Source organism: Orcinus orca, chromosome 7 (assembly GCF_937001465.1).
Source record: "Orcinus orca chromosome 7, mOrcOrc1.1, whole genome shotgun sequence".
Classification (NCBI taxonomy): Eukaryota; Metazoa; Chordata; class Mammalia; order Artiodactyla; family Delphinidae; genus Orcinus; species Orcinus orca.
The window spans coordinates 65,972,512-65,994,147 of NC_064565.1; the positions used below are offsets into that span (position 1 = coordinate 65,972,512).

Sequence of the window (21,636 nt, forward strand, 5' to 3'; positions counted from 1 at the left end):
TAACTCCCTAGCACATCTGGACAGTCTGACAGAGGTGGCATTTGAACAGTATTTTTTTTTTTTTTTTTTTTTTTTTTTGCGGTACGCGGGCCTCTCACCGTTGTGGCCTCTCCCGTTGCGGAGCACAGGCTTCGGACGCGCAGGCTCAGCGGCCATGGCTCACGGGCCCAGCCTCTTTGCAGCATGTGGGATCTTCCCGGACCGGGGCACAAACCCGTGTCCCCTGAATCGGCAGGCGGACTCTCAACCACTGCGCCACCAGGGAAGCCCTGAACAGTATTTTTAAGAACACATGCTTCCTCCATAGCCCGAAGTAGAGAAAGCATAGGCAGAAGGAAGAGCATGGCTTCCGGGTACCTTATACTCAGATCTCATCATTTTTTCAATACATTTGAACTGCTTAGAACCCAAGTACATTGCCCTTTCCCCCTGTTGGACCTCATCTTCTTCTTCCAACACCTTATGAAACCTCCCCCCAACTTATCCTCTTCACGGTGGGCTTTTTACTGTGCAGAAGGGTCTGATGTCGTCTCTAAAGTGAGTTCATTGTGCCCTGTCTATATTCCAGAGCATTCATAAACACCCAAGGTTAATCCAATCTTAATGCTCCACTTTGTGCCTAAACTTTGTTTCCAGTCTTTGTGTGTTCCTTAACCACACCCCCAAAATAACTGAAATCTTGATTTAATTGACGTACACATGGCTTATAACGTGAAACTAAGTTAAATGCTCTTTACAGCTTTAAACAAGTTACACACACTGGTTTCCCTTTATTATGTAGGTTTATTCTTCTCAAAGGATTGCACTCAGGTTATCCTCTTTTTTCCAGACAGAAAAACATTTGTTACATACTTCCTGCTAGACTGACACTTGAGGTTGTCAACATCTACCTTTACCACTGAGCGCTCTCTTCCTCTCTGAGGTATTCCCTGATCTACAGGTGGCGCTGACAGATGGCAGACTTGAGGTGTTATGAGATGACATATGAAAACATAAAAGGCAAAATTAAAATTTGCTCATGAGACTTATTCCCTAACCTTTGAAGCACTCACTATTTTGTTTGAAACGTTCTTGTAACTGAATTGAGTGCACTGGAAAGTTTTGTTTCAGTAATTCTAATGCTTTTTCAACTACTATTCATCTATGAATGGTTATATGTCAAAGCATAAGACAACACTGCATATGCGTAGAGAAAATATGGAAGTGATTCATCACATATACATTTGTAAATTTTGGGGTTTTTTTTTTTTTTAACCTTTGACTCTAAGAAATAAACTAGAGATATGTAAATAACACAGTATCCACATTGTAATGTTACAAGAATGGCTAAAAAGAACAGGGCCACAGTCGAGTCAGTAGCACTTTAATGAAATGAACAGAACCCATTATAACAACAGCTCTTTATTACATGGATTCAAATACACAGCAGACCAATCACGTTCCCTGAAATTTAACAATCACATTCAATTAAAACCTGTTAGTGCGTTCCTCAACACTAATTCTAAGGGGCTTCCTTCGAAATCCCTTTACAAAGCCTTGCACAAAGAAGAGGTTAAGCACCAGTAGGAAAGACTGTTGCTAGCAGTTTTATTTTATCCTCCTCCTCCTCAACAACAACAATCATGCAGTTTTTTCCTTCTATGTACATGGCATTGTAAAATGGGTGCTACACTCTGCCTATGGTACAAAGTTTATAAATACAATATACCAATACAAAGTCGAAGCCATTAAAAACATCTTAATAACAACTACCAGGAGATAATTAAATCTGGAGTGTTCATGGAAACTATGAAGAGATTTAGAACCAACACACAAACTCAAACATTATAGTAAATGTCTTACTTGGGAAGGGGAGAAAGGGGACCTTCTTATGTGCTACTGAAGGGTTTTCTAAGTTGTTCCAAGTTTACTTTCTTTCTGCTATTATCTTTAAATACTGCAGAGCATTGTGAGCTGCGTCACTCTGTGCACTGCCACAGGAGATCCCCGAGCCATGACAGACTGTGATGGGACTGGTGGACAATTCGGCGAGACATTGATACTGTCCATTGGCACTCAGTTCTTCTGCAATGACACATTCAAACATGATGATTAATGCCACGTGCATAGAAAGCAGATCCTTTGTAAAAACAATACAATTGTTATTACCGTCTTTCTCCCTAAGCATCCATGGTATACTACTCCACTTATCATCTTTGTCATTCTTGTACAAACTGCCCAGCTACAGCGGTTCTCAAACACAGCTGTGCTTCATAATCACCTGGGGGAACTTTAAAGAAATCCAGGTGCCTGGGCCTCACTCCAGCCTGCTCTATCAGAAACGCAGGGTTAGGGGTTGGAGTGGCCAGATTCCTGCATTTTCAAAGAGCTCCCAAGGCAATTTTAATGTGGTTAGTTTAACAGTGTTTGCAAATTACTGAACCACAGCAACTTTTTTAAAAGGGGAAAAAAAACATTTGCTAGAGGACTGGAGAGACTGTATTTTCCACTCTGAAGTCTACAGTTATTTTCAGTAGACACTGAACCAGGAAATACACGGTTCAGGGCAAAACCTCCCTTGTGATGTCATGTTCTTTGGTTATTAAGTCTGTGCAGAGAGTTTAATTCCATTTTGTATATTTGTTTAGGATGTTTTAAAACAACACTGAAGCCCTGAAAACAAACGGTCTTAACATCTGATGAATCACTCTTACTAAAGATGGTTTATTGAGACAGGGAAAGGAGTAGAAACAGGTGAGTTGTTTGAAATTGTCATGATTAAATGTTATTTCAGCTAGAATCAATATAGTATAAAATATCCAGACACAATGGGATTATTTAATGTGTGAAGAGGCTTTCTAGTTCTAGCATCTAGGTTCTTTTTTTTTGCGGTACGCGGGCCTCTCACTGTTGTGGCCTCTCCCGTTGCGGAGCTCAGCAGCCATGGCTCACGGGCCCAGCCGCTCCGCGGCACGTGGGATCTTCCCGGACCGGGGCACGAACCCGTGTCCCCTGCATCGGCAGGCGGACTCTCAACCACTGCGCCACCACGGAAGCCTTAGGTTCATTTTTAAATTGAGGTAAAAGTCACGTAACATAAAATTAACCATTTTAAAGTGAACTATTCAGTGGCATTTAGTACATTCACAATGTTGTGCAACCACCACCTCTATCCAGTTCCACAACATTCTCACCATTTCATCACCCCAAGGGAAAACACTATCCCCACCCATACCGCCCAGCCCCTGGCAACTACCAATCTGTGGATTAACCTATTCTGGATAGTTCATGGAAATGGAATCATATGTGACTTTTTTTTGTCTGTCTTTCACTTAGTATAATTATTTTTGAGGTTTATCCATGTTGTAGCATATATCAGAACTTCATTCTTTTTTGTGGCTGAATAATATTTCATGGCATATATATACCACAGTTGGTTTATTCATTCATCTGTCAATGGACGTTGGGCTGTTTCTACCTCTTGGCTATTGTGAATAGTACTGCTATGAACATGTGTGTACAGGTATCTGTTGGAATACCAGCTTTCAATTCTTTTGGGTACATACTTAGCAGTAGAGTTACTAAGTCATATGGTAATTCATTTGAGGAGCAACAAAACTCCTCAGATTTTCCACAGCAGCTAAACTATTTTACGTGTTCACTATGTAACATATGAGGGCTACAATTTCTCCATATCTTTACCAGCGTTGGTTATTTTCTATTTTCATCATAGCCATCTTACTGGGTGTGAATTGGTACCTCACTGTTGTTTTGATTTGCATGTCCCTGATGACCAATGATAGTAAGCACATTCTCACGTGCTTCTTGGCCATTTGTAGATCTTCTTTGGAGAACACTGAGGTTCTTTTGAGAGTAATTGCATAGAAGTGAGTCAAATTAACTGACTGTGGTTTTTAAACTGCTGTTCTATGTTTACAAGAACTATTTAGTTCTTAAAATTGCTAAGGAGCATTTCAAAGTCATCATTAATTTGCAATCTAAAAAACCATCTCAAGTTTCCTTCTTTTCCCAGATTCAAAACCTTCCATAGTCATATTCATGACATGGCTTATTCATCTGTGTCTCAAACACCCAACAATGTGTAGATACTTAAGAAATATTTTTTGAATGAATGGTCTCTCAATCAGCTACGTTTTCTGATCATCTTTCTGCATTATTCCCCAGGTTCTGCATAATTCTCAGTATATTGAGGCACTGTACCTGACCCATCATTCAATCCCAAAGTAGTAGAGAAAATTAGAAGTTCTTTCAGTCCCTAAACACCCTACTTTCTCAGTGCTAGTAGCTCTGACAAGCTAGGTCCCCCCAGGTCACTAAGGCTAGAATAAGGGGTATCAAATTCTTCACATACTATACTGATGTTAAATCAAGACACCAAAAACACACAAGAACACACACATACAAACAAATTAGCCAGTTATAAACTGCATTAAAAGAAAATCCACACTGATTGCTTTCCAATCTGTCTGCATTTGTCTATCTGAGTGATTATGAGCTAGAAAAAATATAGCAGTTCATAGCTGAGATGAGATAAAACTATAGATTGTCCCCATTTATCTCCCAGAAGTGGTACACAGTGATAAGGTGGAGAGAAGACGTCTGGCCTGACCCCCATAAACTTGGTACTTGTTCTAGAAATGTGGGTGCCTTTTTATTTGTCAAGCTGCCCATCAGGGCTGGTTTAATAGATATTATATCAGCAGGGACTCTTCTAATCTGGCTCTACCACTGACTAGCAGCTATGTTATCTCAGGCAAGTTTCTCAACCTTTCTTTGTCTTACTTTCCTCACATATATAAGAATAATAGAATCTACTTCACAGTTTGAGGATTCTGTGGGTTGAAATATGTTATGTCCTTAGAACAGTATCTGGCACATAGTAACTCTATAACTCTTAGCTATTATTGTTTTTATTATTATAACTGTATAGATGTTACCTCTATTTTTATTGTTTATAAGAATGGGACATACCAATGATATATGTTACTGTTCTAGTAATTATATATAGTCAGAATCCCCAATCAATGAAAAAAATTATAATAGAGGTTTTGTTCCTCAAACATTTAAAAAAATAAACAGGTTTTAGCATAAGCTAAAGAAAAAAATCATACCTATATCCAAATATGTTATATTAAAACCTTGTTCCTTTGCAATTTCACTAAGCAGCTGGATGTAATCTGTATTTGGAATACTGAGGAGGCTTCTTTTCAGTAAGTTGATCTTTTCACCAGGAGAATTCCTCAAGGAATGCCAAGTACAACCTAAAGAATGTCCTACCACATTTGTCTGAAAAACAGAGACGAAAGTTAAGACTCTTGGACTGGGTTCCGACGCTATTATAAGTATTAATTAAGCACTCACATTTAATACTTTATAAAGCATGTTTAAACTTTCCGATTTAAACCAGATAGCACTAACAAGCACACACATTTAACAAACACCACAATGTTAAAGAAAAAGGAATGTGCAATAATATACTGGAAGTATTTAAAAATACTTTTGTATAGTATAAAGGTCTCAGTCAAAATTTCTGATGGTCACGTTAAGATGTATAACATATTTAAGAGCACGATAAACAAATCTGCGATACAGCTGACCCTTGAACAACATGGGGGTTAAGGCAGCTGACACTCCTCACAGTCAAAAGTCCGTGTATAACTTATAGTCGGCCCTCTGTATCCACAGTTCTGCATCCACGGAATCAACCAACCGTGGACTGTAGTATTTACTATGGAAACAAATCTGCATATAAGTGGACCTGAGCAGTTAAAACCTGTGTTGTTCAAGGGTCAACTGTAATCGAGTCTGCCTAATGGAGCAATTTACAAATTAAAATATAAAGGAATTTTCATATCTTTATGGCTTCTTGTATTAAATACCAGTCTCTGTAACTGACAGCTGTGAGGCAGAAAACAAAGAAACTGTAGACAAGGTGAAATGTGCAAGTTTGAGAACAAGACGTTCAAATGAATGGCATGATGTCAAAAAATTCTTATCAGACTTATCCCAGAACCCAATTGAGTTTGTTTTTTTCTGTTTTCTTTTCTCCTTTTCCTCTTCTCTTTATTTTCCCCTCTATCTTTACTTTTTCACTTCTGTTCTTAGAATACTTTGCAGTTCCATGTTAGTTTATGGTTTTTAAATTGCTTTCATATAATATGCCATTAGAAAAACCACAAAAAACTACTCTCTGAAGTAAGTAGGGCAACCTGTCCTTTGGTCTTATTTATCAATGAGCTTGACAGAGGTTAAGGGATTTTCAAAAGATCATAGGGATGGCCATGATAAAGAATTGGGTAATTTTTGCATAATTTGCAAAATTTACTAAGTAGAATTTTACATTCCTTGACTGGAACTTTAAAAAATGCTGTTTTTAAAAAAATCATAGGTCATCCATATAGTAAAAGGATACCTGTAACAAGAACAAATACATACGAAGAACAGTCTCTTTTCCTTGCTGCCCCTTCCCCAGACTTCTATTCCACTCCCCAGAGATACTTGCTATATTAAACACCTCTTCAGTATACTTCCGTACGCATTCTATGCACGTTTAAGCAGACACACGTATAATCTTTTTAAACAAAAATGATAGCTTACTCTTCTACACCTGATACTGTTAAGTTTTCTCATCTGTTAAGTTTTCTCATATCACTGCACTGCACATACATGCACTACAGTTACCTTACCAGTCTCCAACTGTAGGTTTTAGGTTGTTTCTGGTTTCTTTCACTAACAGTGTTACAATGAAACTCTTTTGCACTTGGATGACTTTCTCGACAGAATAATTTCTAGAAGTAGAACTGCTGAGTCAAAGAACATGTATGCTTTTAATTTTGGTAAATATTAATACTTCCAAACTGATTTATGAGCCAATGTATACTTCCATCAAGTGTCTTGGAGGGTGTTTGTTTTCGCACACCCTAGCCAATACCAGGTATTGTCAAACTTTGTAGGTTTTGTCAAACTAAAGGTGAAAATAGTATCTTGTTTAACATGCATGAATAAAGTTGAACATTTTTTTCCCCACCATTTGTATTTCTTCTACTGGGTTGCCTTTTTTATTGATGTGTAAGCTTTATGTTTGGTATTGAAAACAGTCCCTTCCTACTCATGTGTTCAAAACAGTTTCTTCTTACTTTGTTTTTATTAGTTTTATTTACAGACATTTTGCTGTGCAGTGTAGGTTTATGTAGTTAAATTTGTGAATCTTACTTTACAGCTTCTATGTTTTAAGTTATGCTTAAAAAGGCTTTTCCATGCTAAGAATTTTAAAAGGAAAGCTCTTCCATGTTTTCTCATACAGTTCCAATTCTTACGTTTAAATCTTTGATCCATTTGAAATTTATTTTAATGTAAGGAATAAGGTAGCAACCTAAATATATCATACACCTGTGTGCATGTGTATTCCGCCACCCCTCACCTCCCCCCACAATGTGGCTGTAAGTTATTTCTATACCATTCATCCTCTCACCCACTGATGTGAAATCTCACTGTTGTCATATACTATCTTCCTATATGGATTGGCATCTATACCTATCCTCTGTCTATTGCGATACAAAAGCTGGTTTAACTACTATAGTTTTATAGTATGTTTTATTTTCTGGTAGGGTATAACCCCACCTCCCGTACTCTTCCTTTTCAGTTTTCTTGGCTATTCTTGAGTATTTTTCCAGATAAACTCAGTAAAGTTGTATCAAGATCCAAAATGAATTCTGGTAGATTTTGACTAAGACTATATTACATTTTCATATATTTACAGTATTGAGTCTTTCTATCAAAAATAGATAGCTTTACATTTATTCAATTTCTGTTAAATCCCTCACTAGAGTTTTAAAGTTTTTCTCATATGAGTCCTGCACATTTCTTTCTAAGTTTATTCCCTGTCATATTATCCTCTTCTCTACTATTGAGAATAGGATCTTCTATATTCCATTTTGTAATATTGATAAATAGGGAAGCTATTAATTTTTTCTAGTATGCTTTTTCAGGACAGAGTTTCTATTTTGCTATAAAATGATCAATGTTATCAAGCTTCATACATTTTATTATTAAAAGTAATACACACATACAACAAAAAAATTAAATAGTACAGAATTATAAAAGCAACAATCCTCCTCCCTACCTTCAAGTCCTCTTTCCAGAAGCAATAATTTTCACCTTTCTATTTTTAATTATTCTAGTGGTTACCTTTGTAACAGAAATAATATGAGAAAGCTATTGATTCTGTATATTAATTTTATGATCAGTTACCTTGATGAATTCTCTTATTATATCTGGTAGTTTTTCTCTAGGGCTTTATAGGGATACAATTATATTATTTATAGTTAATGATCGTTTCTATCTCCTCTTATTTCCAACCTCTTGTTTTCTGATTATGCTGGTTGATACTTCTAGAACAATGTTTAAAAAAAAGGGTATCAGGAATTCCCAGGCAGTCCTGGGAAGTCGTGAGGACTCAGCACTTTCACTGCTGAGGGCCTGGGTTCAAACCCTGGTTGGGGAACTAAGATCCCAAGAGCTGCATGGTGTGACCCAAGGGAAAAAAAAAAGGTATCTGTGGGCATCCTTGCCTTATTTCTGAAATTAATGGGAATGGATAAGCTATGTAAACATGTACCCATGATTTTGATTTTTTTCCTGAGGTATATATTTTATTTTATTTATTTATTTTTAACATCTTTATTGGAGTATAATTGCTTTACAGTGTTGTGTTAGTTTCTGCTGTATAACAAAGTGAAGCAGCTATATGTATACATATATCCCCATATATCCCCATATATTGCATCTCCCTCCCACCCTCCCTATCCTGCCCCTCTAGGTGGTCACAAAGCACCGAGCTGATCTCACCGTGCTATGCAGCTGCTTCCCACTAGCTATTTTACATTTGGTAGTGTATATATGTCAGTGCTACTCTTTCACTTTGTCCCAGCTTACCCTTCCCCCTCCCTGTGTACTCAAGTCCATTCTCTATGTCTGCGTCTTTATTCCTGTCCTGCCCCGAGGTCCATCAGAAACATTTAGTTTTATTAAGATTCCACATATATGTGTTAGCATATGGTATTTGTTTTTCTCTTTCTGACTTACTTCACTCTGTATGACAGTCTCTAGGTCCGTCCACCTCACTACAAATAACTCAATTTCATTTCTTTTTATGGCTGAGTAATATTCCATTGTATATATGTGCCACGTCTTCTTTATCCATTCATCTGTCAATGGACACTTAGGTTGCTTCCACATCCTGGCTATAAAAATATGGGACGATTCATGAATTTGCATGTCATTCTTGCACAGGGGCCATGCTAATCTTCTCTTTATCGTTCCAATTTTAGTTTCTGTGCTGCCGAAGCGAGCACTGAGGTATATATTTTAAATCACAATAGGGATATTTTACAAGAGTTTATCAGTAATGACTGTCAAAATTTTTTGGCATCTATTGAGAGGATAATGTTTTTCTCCTTTAACCCATTAATGTGATTAGTTATAGTAATAGATTTACCAACACTGAAACACTCTTACAGTCCTAAAATAAACCCTACTTGTCTATGGTATATTATTCTTTTAATGTTCTACTGAATATTAAGGTGTTTCACCATAAGGGAGATTAATCCATAATTTTTGCCATTGGGATTTGCTATTGTCAGATATTAGTGTTATGTTAGTTTTGGAAAATAAATTTAGAAGCTTCCCCTTTGTTATATATATTAACTGGAAGAGTTTAAATAGCATGGAAGATTATCTCTTCCTTGATGATTTAACAGAATTCACCTACAAACCTGTGTTTTGTGATTATGGTTTCATCTCTCATCTAGTTTTAAAAGAAGTGAATGCAGTGTTTCATATTTTTCTATTAAAAAATCAAAACCAAAACTATATTACTTATTCAGATATAGTCTTTTTTCCCTACAGAATGAGCCATTTTTTTTTTTTATCAGAAGCTTAGGACACTCCTATAGTCTTCACTTTTCATTTCCTACCTAACATCCTACTCTCAGATAATGGACCACCATACATACCTATATACAAATATCAGAATCTCAATTAATATATTATGTGTAGCCCGATCTCTTAAGTTCTCTATCTGAATACCAGCTCCCTACTCAACATTTTCACTTAGCTACTCCACAAACATTTCAAATTCAATATATCCTACGTTTAGCTCACTATCTGCTCCCCCTCAAATCCTACTCATCTTTTGTGTTCCCCATATTATTGAATGGTACCACCATCTACTCTGTTGCCAAGCTAAAAATGTTTATTTCTTTCTTTTTCCTTACTCCCTACATGTAATCAGTTACCATGCCCCATTCACTTCAGTTTTTAAAATAATTTTTAAATCGATCATTTCAACTGCCACTACCTTAGTCTAGGCCACCATCATTTCTCATCTGCTTTTCTAAAACAGCATTGTAGCAGGTCTCTTTGACTCTAATATTCATTCACTCACCATAATGCTGCCAGTGATTTCCCTTCTAATGTATAAATTAGATCTTGTCCTTTACATATTAAATTTATTTAATGACTTTGCACTACCCTCAGGATAAAGTTCAATCTCCTTAACATAGTAGTTCCTGCAAGATTCAATCCCTCTTTTCCTTTCCGGCCTCATTGTTTGAGACTCCCTCCCTCCAAATCTATGAATATGCTCCAGCCATCCCAAATTACTCTGCGGTCCTAGATCACATAAAGTGTTTCACTCCTGGGTCTTTGTACATGGTCTTTCTTCCCTCTGGAATTCTTTTTTCCTGTTGTCATCCTATAGGTCTCAGCTCAGCTATTACTTCCTCCAAGAAGTCTTCCTAAAACCCCGTCTTAGTTGGATCCTTCTCCTACGTTCCCAAGACGCCTCTGGAAGGACCAGTCTGTAGGGTTCTTTTCTCTTTCAGTAGGCTGGCTACAAACTCCTTAGGGCCAGAGACTATCTCGTTCACCAAATGCCAGTACCTGGCATCAAGCTTGGCAAATAATGAGTTCCCTAAATGTTTGCTGAGTGGATAAATGAATGGATGAACCAAGAGATGGGAGTGAATTGTCAATCTGAAGGCAAAAGTGGCACTAGTGACTTACCATCTTTAGATACCATCATATTATTCTGAATTTGACTGTGCCTCCCAAACTCTCTTACCTGGCCACGCCTGTGATCCTGGCTCACATACTGCAAGCAGCTAAAATTGGGGTAGTGTATTACTCAACAGTTAAGGGATTTGTTTAAAACTGCAACTCTGAAGTATCTATACAAAAAGAAATCTAGAGAAGTTTCCTACAGCAACAGATGTTTAATCACATTAACATTGTAGACCTCCGATCATTACTCACCAAAGAAATGTGGTTCTCTGGAGAGATATTACTGAATTTGGCAAGAAATTTCTCAGCAGCATTTCTCTTGGCTTGTTTCTTTGATGCCCCCTTTCCTAAATAAAGAAAAAGAAATAGTAGGTTTAGAAAATAAGCTAGTGTCCATAGAGAATGACCAAATGTTTAATGTACTGTGTTTGGTCAGAGAACAATCTCATGGTTTTTGTATACTATTCTTTTTTTTTTTTTCCGGTACGCGGGCCTCTCACTGTTGTGGCCTCTCCCGTTGCGGAGCACAGGCTCCAGACGCGCAGGCCCAGCGGCCCAGCCGCTCCGCAGCACGCGGGATCCTCCTGGACCGGGGCAGGAACCCGCGCCCCCCTGCGTCGGCAGGCGGACTCCCAACCACTGCGCCACCAGGGAAGCCCGTATACTATTCTTTTATAGACGTGACATCTTTACTTGTTGTGCTTCATACAACTGTTAATGGTTACATTTTTGAAGACGTTTCTTTAACAGTTTATCTTTAATAGTTACACTTTGTTTTTCTTTAACAGATGTATCTCCCTATGTCTAGCTTTAATGAACCATATTTGGTTTAATTCTGACTAAATATTCAAATTTACCAAGGTACATTTGAATTACAACTGCTATCTTTCAATGTCTATTTCTTGCTTATAATCTCCTATACACTGATAACTATGTGGAATTTCTTTCTTTAACATGAATAAGAAGGGCATAGGAGAGGCTAGAGTTGAAAGACACTATCAATATCATCTATTTCCATGTTTACAGATTTAAAAACTGAGATCCAGGCAGGGAGATTAAGCAATTTACCTAAACTTGCAAATCAAGGACTGCATCAAGAACAGGAAGCTGAGGTTCCTGCTTCTGGCCTAGGGCTTTCTGCACTGGCCCACACTACCTCTCAAGGGCAAACAGCTGCTTATTACTTAAGACTAATATCTAACCAAGGTAAAATTCCATTTCAAGCCACTTAACAAAAACATGCTAGAGAAGTTAAAATAGGAATCCTCGGGAGTACTTTATTAAGTGACTTTTTTCTCATAGTCTGTGGCCTTTACAACGTAAAGTTGTTGTAATTTAAAAGGTTAATTTCTACTTTATTTTTATCCCACTGCAATTTTTTGCCATCAGCCTCTTAATAATCATCTTGTTTTCAAATGTAATCTTCTTGTCCTCCTATCTTCTAGAATAGCTATTGAAACTCCAAGAGATTTACTACTGCTTTTTTCTCCAAAATGATTTTTAAGTCCCTATTATATCAATGAAGACTGTTTAAAGAGTCAATTATTTATTTGTTTCTCCATTACCAACTCATAATTTTAAAAAATATCAAATTAAGAAGTAAAGTATTCTTAAGCCAAACATTTATACTTAAATTCAACTGCAGAAGACTTCCCTGGTGGTGCAGTGGTTAAGAATCTGCCTGCCAATGCAGGGGACATGGGTTTGATCCCTGGTCCAGGAAAATCCCACATGCCGTGGAGCAACTAAGCCTGTGCGCCACAACTACTGAGCCTGTGCTCTAGAGCCTGCAAGCCACAACTACTGAGCCCACGTGCCACAACTACTGAAGCCCAAGCGCCTAGAGCCCGTGCTCTGCAACGAGAAGCCACCACAATGAGAAGCCTGCGCACCGCAATAAAGAGTAACCCCGCTCGCCGCAACTAGAGAAAGCCCGCGCGCAACAACGAAAACCCAACGCAACCAAAAATAAATAATAAATTTAAAAAATTAAAAAAAAAAAAATTCAACTGCAGAAAGTTAGAAACAGTAGACCAGGAGTGTCAGTTTTTTTCCCCATAGAAATATTTGAAAAGAAATTGCAACAGAAATTTCTATGGTCATTCATCTTCTCAAAATATTTCAAATGTCTTCAACTGTATGAGGGTAAAAAGGAATAAGTACCAGTTTCCATGAATGACTCTAGCCTGCAAATTGTGGTATATTCTCTCTTATGAGCAGGTCCTCCCTCCTGGGAAAGGGTATATTCAGGAAGTCTCCAGCCATGATGAATAGCCAATTCCTAGAAAATCGAGATGAGGATTTATTAGTAATTTTTACTATGCAGTGGCTCAATCACACAAATGATATTCTCTCATGATTTTGATCCCATATCTATTTATATGTTTGCAAAGAATAATGATATTCTGCAATGAAAAAAATGAGAGAAGGCCCTCTATTTCCCAGAGATATTCCTGCATTTTATATCTTATAGGCCCACAATACCAAAACGGAAGCAGTTTTCCTGTGGTGAAGCAGTGAATGGTGCTCTTCCATTAAGCTGTAGTGAGTTGATATCAAAGAGTTCAAACAAAGACAAGCTACGTTCAGCCTCTGGGAACATCAGAGAGGACAGCTACAGGTCTCACAGCCATCAGTTCCTAAAGCCTCTCCCCTCCTAACTATAACCTTCCATACCCATGGCTGCCTAACTAACTACATTCGATCGAGAGCAGATGAGAAGCAGACAGCAAACAAACACACTTGGATGAGGCTGAGGAAAGAAGGGGAAGAAAACTACAGAAAAACTCACAGAGGAGGAAAGAGACCAAAGGACTGGTTGGATAATAGGGAGGGGAGTTGTCCAACAGAGCACATGGATAGTCTGCAAGGAGGATATTCTGCACACAGAAATTCAAAGCTGAATATATTTTTTTGGTAGAATAAGCAAATAAGCAAACGACTTCCCTTTTCTTGAATTAGGTAACTCAGTTTGGGTTCTTATAAAGTCTTCTGTCTCAACAGAAGTAGAGATTTGTCACAAGAGTGGCAAGAAATATTCTTAAAATATAAAACACTCTACCCATGTGCACTGAGGTCCTGCTGATCTCAAATGAGAATTCCACAAACCAAAGGCAGATACTGTATATGGAAGAAAATCCAAAACATAAATAAATAGGAAAATAATTTCAAGTTAGCACTTTAACATCTAATGATCATAACCTGGAACACAAAATGTTATACCATCTTTAAAATATTAATTCCTTCTCTCAGCCCTTATGATATTATCAAAATTTATGGCATTTTTTTCAGTAGACAAAAAGTTAAGTATGGAAAAACTGTGCCACTTACCTGTAATGAACCAATAGGATTAAGCTGGTTCTTTGGTTGCTTGGAAGGGTCAGGCATTAAGGGATCCGGAACTGCAAAGCTAAACATTTTTATAAAGTGTTATAAAACAAAATAATCTCCCCCAAATTATTAAGTAAAGGACAAGCATTTTCAATTTAGCTTTCCATGCCTTTGCTGTTGCCTTTCCTTCTACATGGAATACCCTTCTCGCCCACCTCTTCTGTAAGAATCTGATCTATCCATCATCCAAGGTATACCTCAATTGCCACTTCCTCTCAGAAGCCTATTCTTTTACCCCAGTGGAACATAACTTCTCCCTTCTTTGAACCACTGTAGCATTTGGTTTGACACTTTCTTAAACAAATTATTTTACCATAAGTTGTACACTCTTACAAATACATGTGATTTGTCTATCCCTCACCACACCTCTCCCCTGTTCAGACTATAAAATCCTTAATGGTAGGGCCTATGTATTACTTGCCCTCATAAGCCTTGCAGTGCTTTATATATAATAGATGCTCAATAAAAATGTATTTAAATAAAGCACACTATTGTTACAACTACAAAAAAAGGGAAGACTAACAGGAAGTTTAGCCTGGCAATGTAAACCATACAGATCATAAATGTAGCTTTTTCATCCAGATAATTATGGAAGAAAGACCTGGTTTGATCTATTATCTGCTCTATGCTAGGATAATCTTCCTAAGATTTATATGTATCCTGTATAAAATTGATGGCCAGCATGAATCTGATTTGAGCATGTGGGGACTGTGATTAGAGAAAAAGAGAACAACCTCTTCTAAGTAGTGTGAACTTAGTAGTTACTTGGGTGATGGATGCCTAACGTGGAACAAGCTGCATTTCAAGGTTACTGCCACCTAAGCAGCTAGAGGCATTTCTTCCATGACCAGTGAGGTTGTTATTGCCATTTCCTCAATTTCCTCACGTTTCTTTTCTTTTTTTTGCGGTACACGGGCCTCTCACTGTTGTGGCCTCTCCCGTTGCAGAGCACGGGCTCCAGACGCACAGGCTCAGCGGCCATGGCTCACGGGCCCAGCCGCTCCACGGCATGCAGGATCCTCCCGGACCGGGGCACGAACCCGTGTCCCCTGCATCGGCAGGCAGACTCTCAACCACTGTGCCACCAGGGAAGCCCTCAAGTTTCTTTTCTACCTGCCAGAATTTCAAGCTTTACATAAGCTGATGAGATACAAATATTCACTTACAATGCTGTACACTGAAGCTACCCAAGTAATTGTGATGGAGAAGTGAGAAAGTCTCTATCATATTAGGCCACTTTCAGCCTGATTTACAGCTTAGCAATTCCTATCTTATCTGTCAAGAAGCACAAATACATAGTAAGGTTTGTTAGCCTTTTTTGCTGACAAAGTGAAGTGCCCATGTGCAGAAAGGACACTCTGTATACTAATTTCTATGAATATATGGAACACTTTGGGTTGACCTTTGGATTGCACAGAAATGGCATGGCCGTCACCAGCAAGGGGAAAATCCAAAACCCGCCATGCCATTTGGCATGTCCAGAAGGCTAGCATAAATCATTTATAATGTATGACCCTAGTCATTTTGTGAGATCCAAGGCTTTTGCTGGTTGGTTCTAAACTACCTAAAAGGTTTAGAATTACTAAGTAAATGGGAGGAACACTGCATGAGAACCTAAATATCAATATATCCCTAAGCCAGAAGTTCTTCTATGACTAGGAAACAAAAAACCCATCCTAAATTCCCATGGGCCTCTGCTCTCAGCTATGAGCAGATATACCAGATTGTACTCCAAATATACTTGAGTGCACGTAAAGGGAAGAATTTACAGGCAAAATGTGCTCCTGGATGTGCCCATTAGAAATCAAAGGACACCAATTTACAATACATGAGATGCTCCAGGACCAGTGCTCCTTCCAAAAGCACCTAAGGTGATAACAAATTTATTTTGGAAATATTTGTCAAGAATTAACATCCCAGGGGCTTCCCTGGTGGCACAGTGTTTAAGATTCCGCCTGCCAATGCAGGGGACACAGGTTCGAGCCCTGGTCCAGGAAGATCCCACATGCCGTGGAGCAGCTAAGCTTGTGCGCCACAACTACTGAGCCTGCGCTCTACAACCCGCGAGCCACAACTACTGAAGCCTGTGCGCCTGCAGCCTGTACTCCGCAACAAGGGAAGCCACTGCAATGAGAAGCCCTCGGCAGCTAGAGAAAGCCCATGCACAGACACAGAAGACCCAATGCAGCCAAAAAAAAATAAATCAATCAAATAAATGTATTAAAAAAAAAGAATTAACATCACATTTAAAAGGAAATCTCTTTGTCTCCTTTCAAATTCGAATTTCTAAAAGAATACTTTTAGCTGATCTTTTTCTATCTCACACCTTGTTTTCTTCATTGTAGAAACAAACTCTTAATCCAGTAAGATGTTTGCCAGAAACACTCTGGTTTTCTAGTGTTGCACCTCATCTACTAATTAATAGAGCCTTCATCTACTAATTAATAGCTGGATTTAATTTCTTACGGATAAAGTTGTCTTTAGTGGATGACAGGTCTTCACAAGGAAATAGAATTTTAGAGCTAGATATTAACAACTGTTTACTTTGTTGCTTTTGTGAGCATGTTCAAACTTTTAACCTTACCTCAGCCATGATATTTTTGAGCTGCAGAATACAAAGAAATTTAGCTCACCAAATACTTGCATTGGCTTTCAAAATGTTTATGGCAGCCTCTGCAGCTCTATGTTTCGCCAGCTTCTTACTTGTACCTTCACCTGAATTAAGGTAAAAAAAAAAAACTCTTTACATGCTGTGAAAATGTGAGGCTTACATAGATGTTTGCATAATACAAAACAAAGCCACTACACATTTTATACATATACACACTAGGTAATAAAAACATACACTTGCATACAGTTATACACTGAAATAAAATACCATATGAAGTTAATACATTAAAAAATCTGTGATTTAAAAAATTGTATGTATTTTTGTATACCTGTATAAAAATCGTTATACAGGTATACATTATACATGCTTATTACATAAAGTAATAAAGTAGACTATGTCATACCTTCTGAAGAAATGCAACTTATTCCATTATTCTTAGAAAGGAAATTCTTCTATAGCAACAAGTTTCCTTTAAAGGAGCCACTTACAGCAACACCGTTGTCAGCAAAATGTGCACACTTTCACTGTAACAACCCCTCCTATACTGAATTAAACCCCTCTGCTTGGCTAAGCAGTCATGACTACCTGTTGGATACAGTGGGGGAAGGTTTGTATAGGGAAGAAGTTGAGAGATTACCTTAAGCGTCTTCCATATAATCTGTATCCCTTACATGGGTAGCTAAGGGGGCAGAAGAGACTAGGCCTGACTAATCACTGAGACTGATGCCTAATTTTAGTAAGCAACCACACAAGTAAATTGTAAATTCAGTCTTTTTCCTTCTGACTTCAAACTAGGTGTTGAGAACCTTTCCAAAGTGGTATCAGAATGCTGATGTCCATTCCTCCTGTGTGGAGGAAAGAAAAGGAACATGGAACAAATTTCAAGCATGGCTCTCAAGTGTTGGAGACCACATAAACCACACTTATTTACCCACTAACATAGGTATTAAGGATATACCCTTGACCAATGTGGGAGTTAGGGGCACCGACCCTCTGCGCTGTTGAAAATCTACCCATAATTTATAGTCAGCCCTCTGTATCTTTAGTTCCTCCATTTCTAGCTTCCTCGGTAACTGCGGAATCAACCAACCATGGATTGTATGGTACTGTAGTATTTACTACTGAAAAAGATTCTCGTATGAGTGGACTGCGTAATTCAAAACCGTGTTGTTCAAGGGTCAACCGTAGTAGAGAGCTAAGCAGGGTCCCTGCCCTTAAAGAGTATACAGCCTAATGTGTGAGATTCTGTCTATAAAAAGACATCTGGGGGCTTCCCTGGTGACGCAGTGGTTGAGAGTCCGCCTGCCAATGCAGGGGACACGGGTTCGTGCCCTGGTCCGGGAAGATCCCACATGCCGCGGAGCGGCTGGGCCCGTGAGCCATGGCCGCTGAGCCTGCGCGTCCGGAGCCTGTGCTCCGCAGCGGGAGAGGCCACAACAGTGAGAGGCTCGCGTACCAAAAGAAAAAAAAAAGACGTCTGAAATGTGGAGTATCACAGCAGGCCTAAGTGCAGGTTGTAGGGTAGCCTACAAAAGGGATAGCTCCCCTACTCTTGGTAAGGATTCAGAAAGGTTTCATGAAGGAGGAGATAACTAAACAAGGACCTGAAAGATCAGTAAAAGTTAGTGAGGTGAGGAGAGCTGGAGGATTAGGAAGAGCACTGTAGGTGGAGAAAGTACTTGCAGAGCCTCAGAGGTAACACACAGCATGGTGTTCTCAGGCCCCAAGTTGTAGGGGACAGTAAGAGCTTGAGGAAAGGAACTTTGAGGCAAAAGGCGAGAGAGCTGAAGGGTAGGAGAGGTCAAAGAATGGTCTCCTAAATTTGTGCTTATCAAACTTTAGGAATTGCCTGGGAATTTGGTTAGAATGCATACTAACAGTAGGTGTTGGATGGGGCCTGATATTCTGCACTTCTTTGAAGTGCCCAGGTGATAGCAATGCTGCTGTCGACCACATTTTGAGAAGTAAGGTTGTCAATGATGTTAAGAAATTTATATTCATCCAGAGGGTGATGGGAAAACCACTGAATGGATTTTAAAAAGAGGAAGTACATGCACAGATTTGAATGCCAGAAAAAACACTCTGGTTTTTGTGTGGAAAATGGACACCACAAGATAGAAGCTAAAAGAGCAGCTATGAGGCTGCAACTATAATCCATGTGGCTCGGATGGTAGCAACAGAAAGATGAGAGAAGCAGACAGATTCAAGAGATATTTAGGAAGTAGGATTTGGGGGCAGACTGGACAATAGGCAGAGGGAGAAGAAGGTGAAACCCAAATTTCTACTGTAAGCAGACGGGTGACGGTGGTGCCTTTACTGAGCTGGAGAATGCAGGGGAAATGGATTTGAGAGAGAAGATGGATTCAATTTGGGACAGTGAGAGACTGAGGTGTCTTTGGGTCGTCCAAGCAATAATGCCTAGCAAGCACAGGCAGATACACTGTTCTGTAACTGCACCTGGGCTGAAGACAGAGGTTTCAGAATTATCAGCCTTTAGATAGTATTTGAAGCCACGGAGGTAGATAAGCTTGCACAGGAAGACAGGACAGTGTGAGAAGAGTAGGGGGACTAAGCAGTTGCCACAGGTTGTTAATCTTTGATCTAAAACACACTGAAGGGAAAAAGGCTACTTTTGAGTTTTCACTGAATGTTTTAAAATAGACCAGCTAAAGCAGTAGTGCAAATGTTGATTCCATGGTTCATATGAGGAACCTTCTAGCTACAATCTAGCTACAATCCACCTGCCCCACATAGACAAAAAAGCTTCAAAATTTTCTTAAAGTGGCTTCAATGAAAATAGCGGAATCCAGATTTTCAGGGACACAAACAAATGATGCCTTCAGATTACCAGATGGTGGAACTTCAGCCTTCTTGCTGAATTTTTTTCTTGGCATTCTTCCAAATTAAATTTAGTATTCAATATTTTTTGTGTTTGCCATTAAATAGATACATAAGGAATAAAATGTCTACATTTACAAATGGGCTACTTCAGTTATCATTTGCTCAAGTTCAATGACCATAATAAGGTGAATCTTAATTTTGAAACTTCATTGCTGTGTGACCTTGGGCATGTTTCTTATAATCTCTCTGGACCTATTTCCTCATGTATAAAAAAGGTGATAACATCTTATTAAAATACTGTACAGTGCCAGGAACTAGAAGCTGCTATGCAATATAGTGTAGTTGAGCTTTCCGCCTTCCTCATTTTGCTTGGATACAGAACTGAGTGTGGTACAATGGGCCCAAACTGCCAAATGAGTCCATACATAGAGGGGAGCAGCTCAGAAAATTCTGGGGTCATGCCTCCTGGCATCTGCTATAACCTATGAAATTTGACAGCACCTACTGATTCATCTATGGCTGCTCCAAGAGCCTTTCCTGCTTCTCCCTAATTCTTGGAAGATCCCTAGGAGGATCCTAGGGTATGTTTCTGAGCTTCTCTTGGTATCTGGGGAACAGAAAATTAGGGAGAGGATCAGGAAGTTGGAAAGTCCCAATGCCCTGAGAAAGGTATCAGTTTTAAGAGCCTACTCCTCACCGTTGTCTCTGGTAAAAAGGGTACTTTTCCGAACTAAGAAGCAATACCAAGTCTGACCCGCCAACCCACATGGTTATCGGGGTTCGTTGTGCATACAGACCTGTGCAGGTTATGTCACCAACGGTTACTCTGAAGGTGAAAGTGGGCACGTGTATTTGCACATCGGATCTTTCACATTCATAAACTGGGATGTTCTTGGTCTTCATGCCGTATTCATGTAATACCTGAATTGGTGTTTTCCCTGGCTTAGCTGTGATCATCTTCCCCAAACTGCAAAAACCAGAAAAAGCTGTGCTTTGCATGTCAAAGCGGGGAGGGAAGCAGAAGCAAATAAAGACTAGTTTTAACAGCCACCAACGGTGACGCCGGAGGCACCGAAGCTCCCCGTCGGCCAGGGCTAGAGCTGGCGAGGCGCGACAGTCTCCCGGCCCCGCTGCGGCGGGCGGCGGGCAGGGTGAGGGAGGTCTTTAGGGAGACAACTTGAATGCGGGTAGGAGGGATTCGCGGGGGAATCGGGAGGTACGCTCGGGTGCTGCAACCTCCCGGGACCAAGGCTATAAACCCCTTTCCCAGGCGGCGGCCGTGAACCACCTCCGGCCACCCCGAGCCTCCCGAGGCCGCAGGAGGGGCGGGGCCGGGCCGTAGACCCCGGCCCGCTCGCCGCCGAGAGGGCGGGGCCGAGCGCCCGCCAGCAGCCGCGAGGACGCGAGCGCCAGGAAGGGGCTTTACCCAGAATGCCGCTGGACAGCCGGCTCCCCCGCCCCCTCCTCTATTGCCCACCACTCCCGGCCCTGCCCCGCTCGGTCCCGACCGCCCGGGCGCTGACCTGAAGGTCCCGCTGTCCTCGCGCTCCAGCGGCGGAGCCGCGGCGCGATGCCTGCTCTGAGACATGGCCAGAAGGGACGGCTTTGCGGCGGGAGGAAGAGCAGTGTGGAGCGACGTCTTCGCTCCGCGGGTCGGTCGGTCCCCGAGAGGAGCGAGCTAGAGCCGACGCCGCCACCTCCTCCCCTCCTCCGACTCCCCTTCTCCTCCCCGC

At 40.0% G+C, this 21,636-nt stretch overlaps 1 protein-coding gene and 1 non-coding gene across 3 annotated transcripts; both read right to left on the bottom strand.

Annotated features, from left to right (window-relative positions):
- Positions 1–1,347: 1,347 nt before the first annotated feature.
- PRKRA (protein activator of interferon induced protein kinase EIF2AK2) lies at positions 1,348–21,635 on the bottom strand. 2 transcript variants are annotated; one of them, XM_004267373.3, is made up of 8 exons: positions 21,427–21,635; positions 20,701–20,870; positions 17,085–17,166; positions 14,392–14,470; positions 13,225–13,342; positions 11,314–11,408; positions 5,112–5,286; positions 1,348–2,064 (listed from the first exon to the last, which is right to left on the bottom strand). In XM_004267373.3, the coding sequence occupies exons 1-8, from the start codon at positions 21,489–21,491 to the stop codon at positions 1,907–1,909; spliced, it is 942 nt and encodes a 313-aa protein (XP_004267421.1). In that variant the 5' UTR covers positions 21,492–21,635; the 3' UTR covers positions 1,348–1,906. The 2 variants fall into 2 exon arrangements, with proteins under 2 accessions (XP_004267421.1, XP_049568252.1); XM_049712295.1 differs by lacking the exons at positions 20,701–20,870; positions 21,427–21,635 and adding an exon at positions 17,466–18,214.
- On the bottom strand, positions 9,247–9,353 carry LOC117200529 (U6 spliceosomal RNA). Its single transcript, XR_004482123.1, has one exon. It is a non-coding gene; the product is annotated as a U6 spliceosomal RNA (small nuclear RNA).
- Position 21,636: the final 1 nt, after the last annotated feature.

Bases quoted from the DNA above. Each gene is read 5' to 3' on its own strand.
- PRKRA (XM_004267373.3), bottom strand. From the start codon at position 21,491: ATGTCTCAGAGCAGGCATCGCGCCGCGGCTCCGCCGCTGGAGCGCGAG. The intron at 11,409-13,224 runs GTACTTATTCCT...TTCTTTATTTAG, and splicing joins AGAGTCATTCATGGAAACTG to GAAAGGGGGCATCAAAGAAA. The intron at 2,065-5,111 runs GTATGATTTTTT...GTGTCATTGCAG, and splicing joins TATAACATATTTGGATATAG to AAGAACTGAGTGCCAATGGA.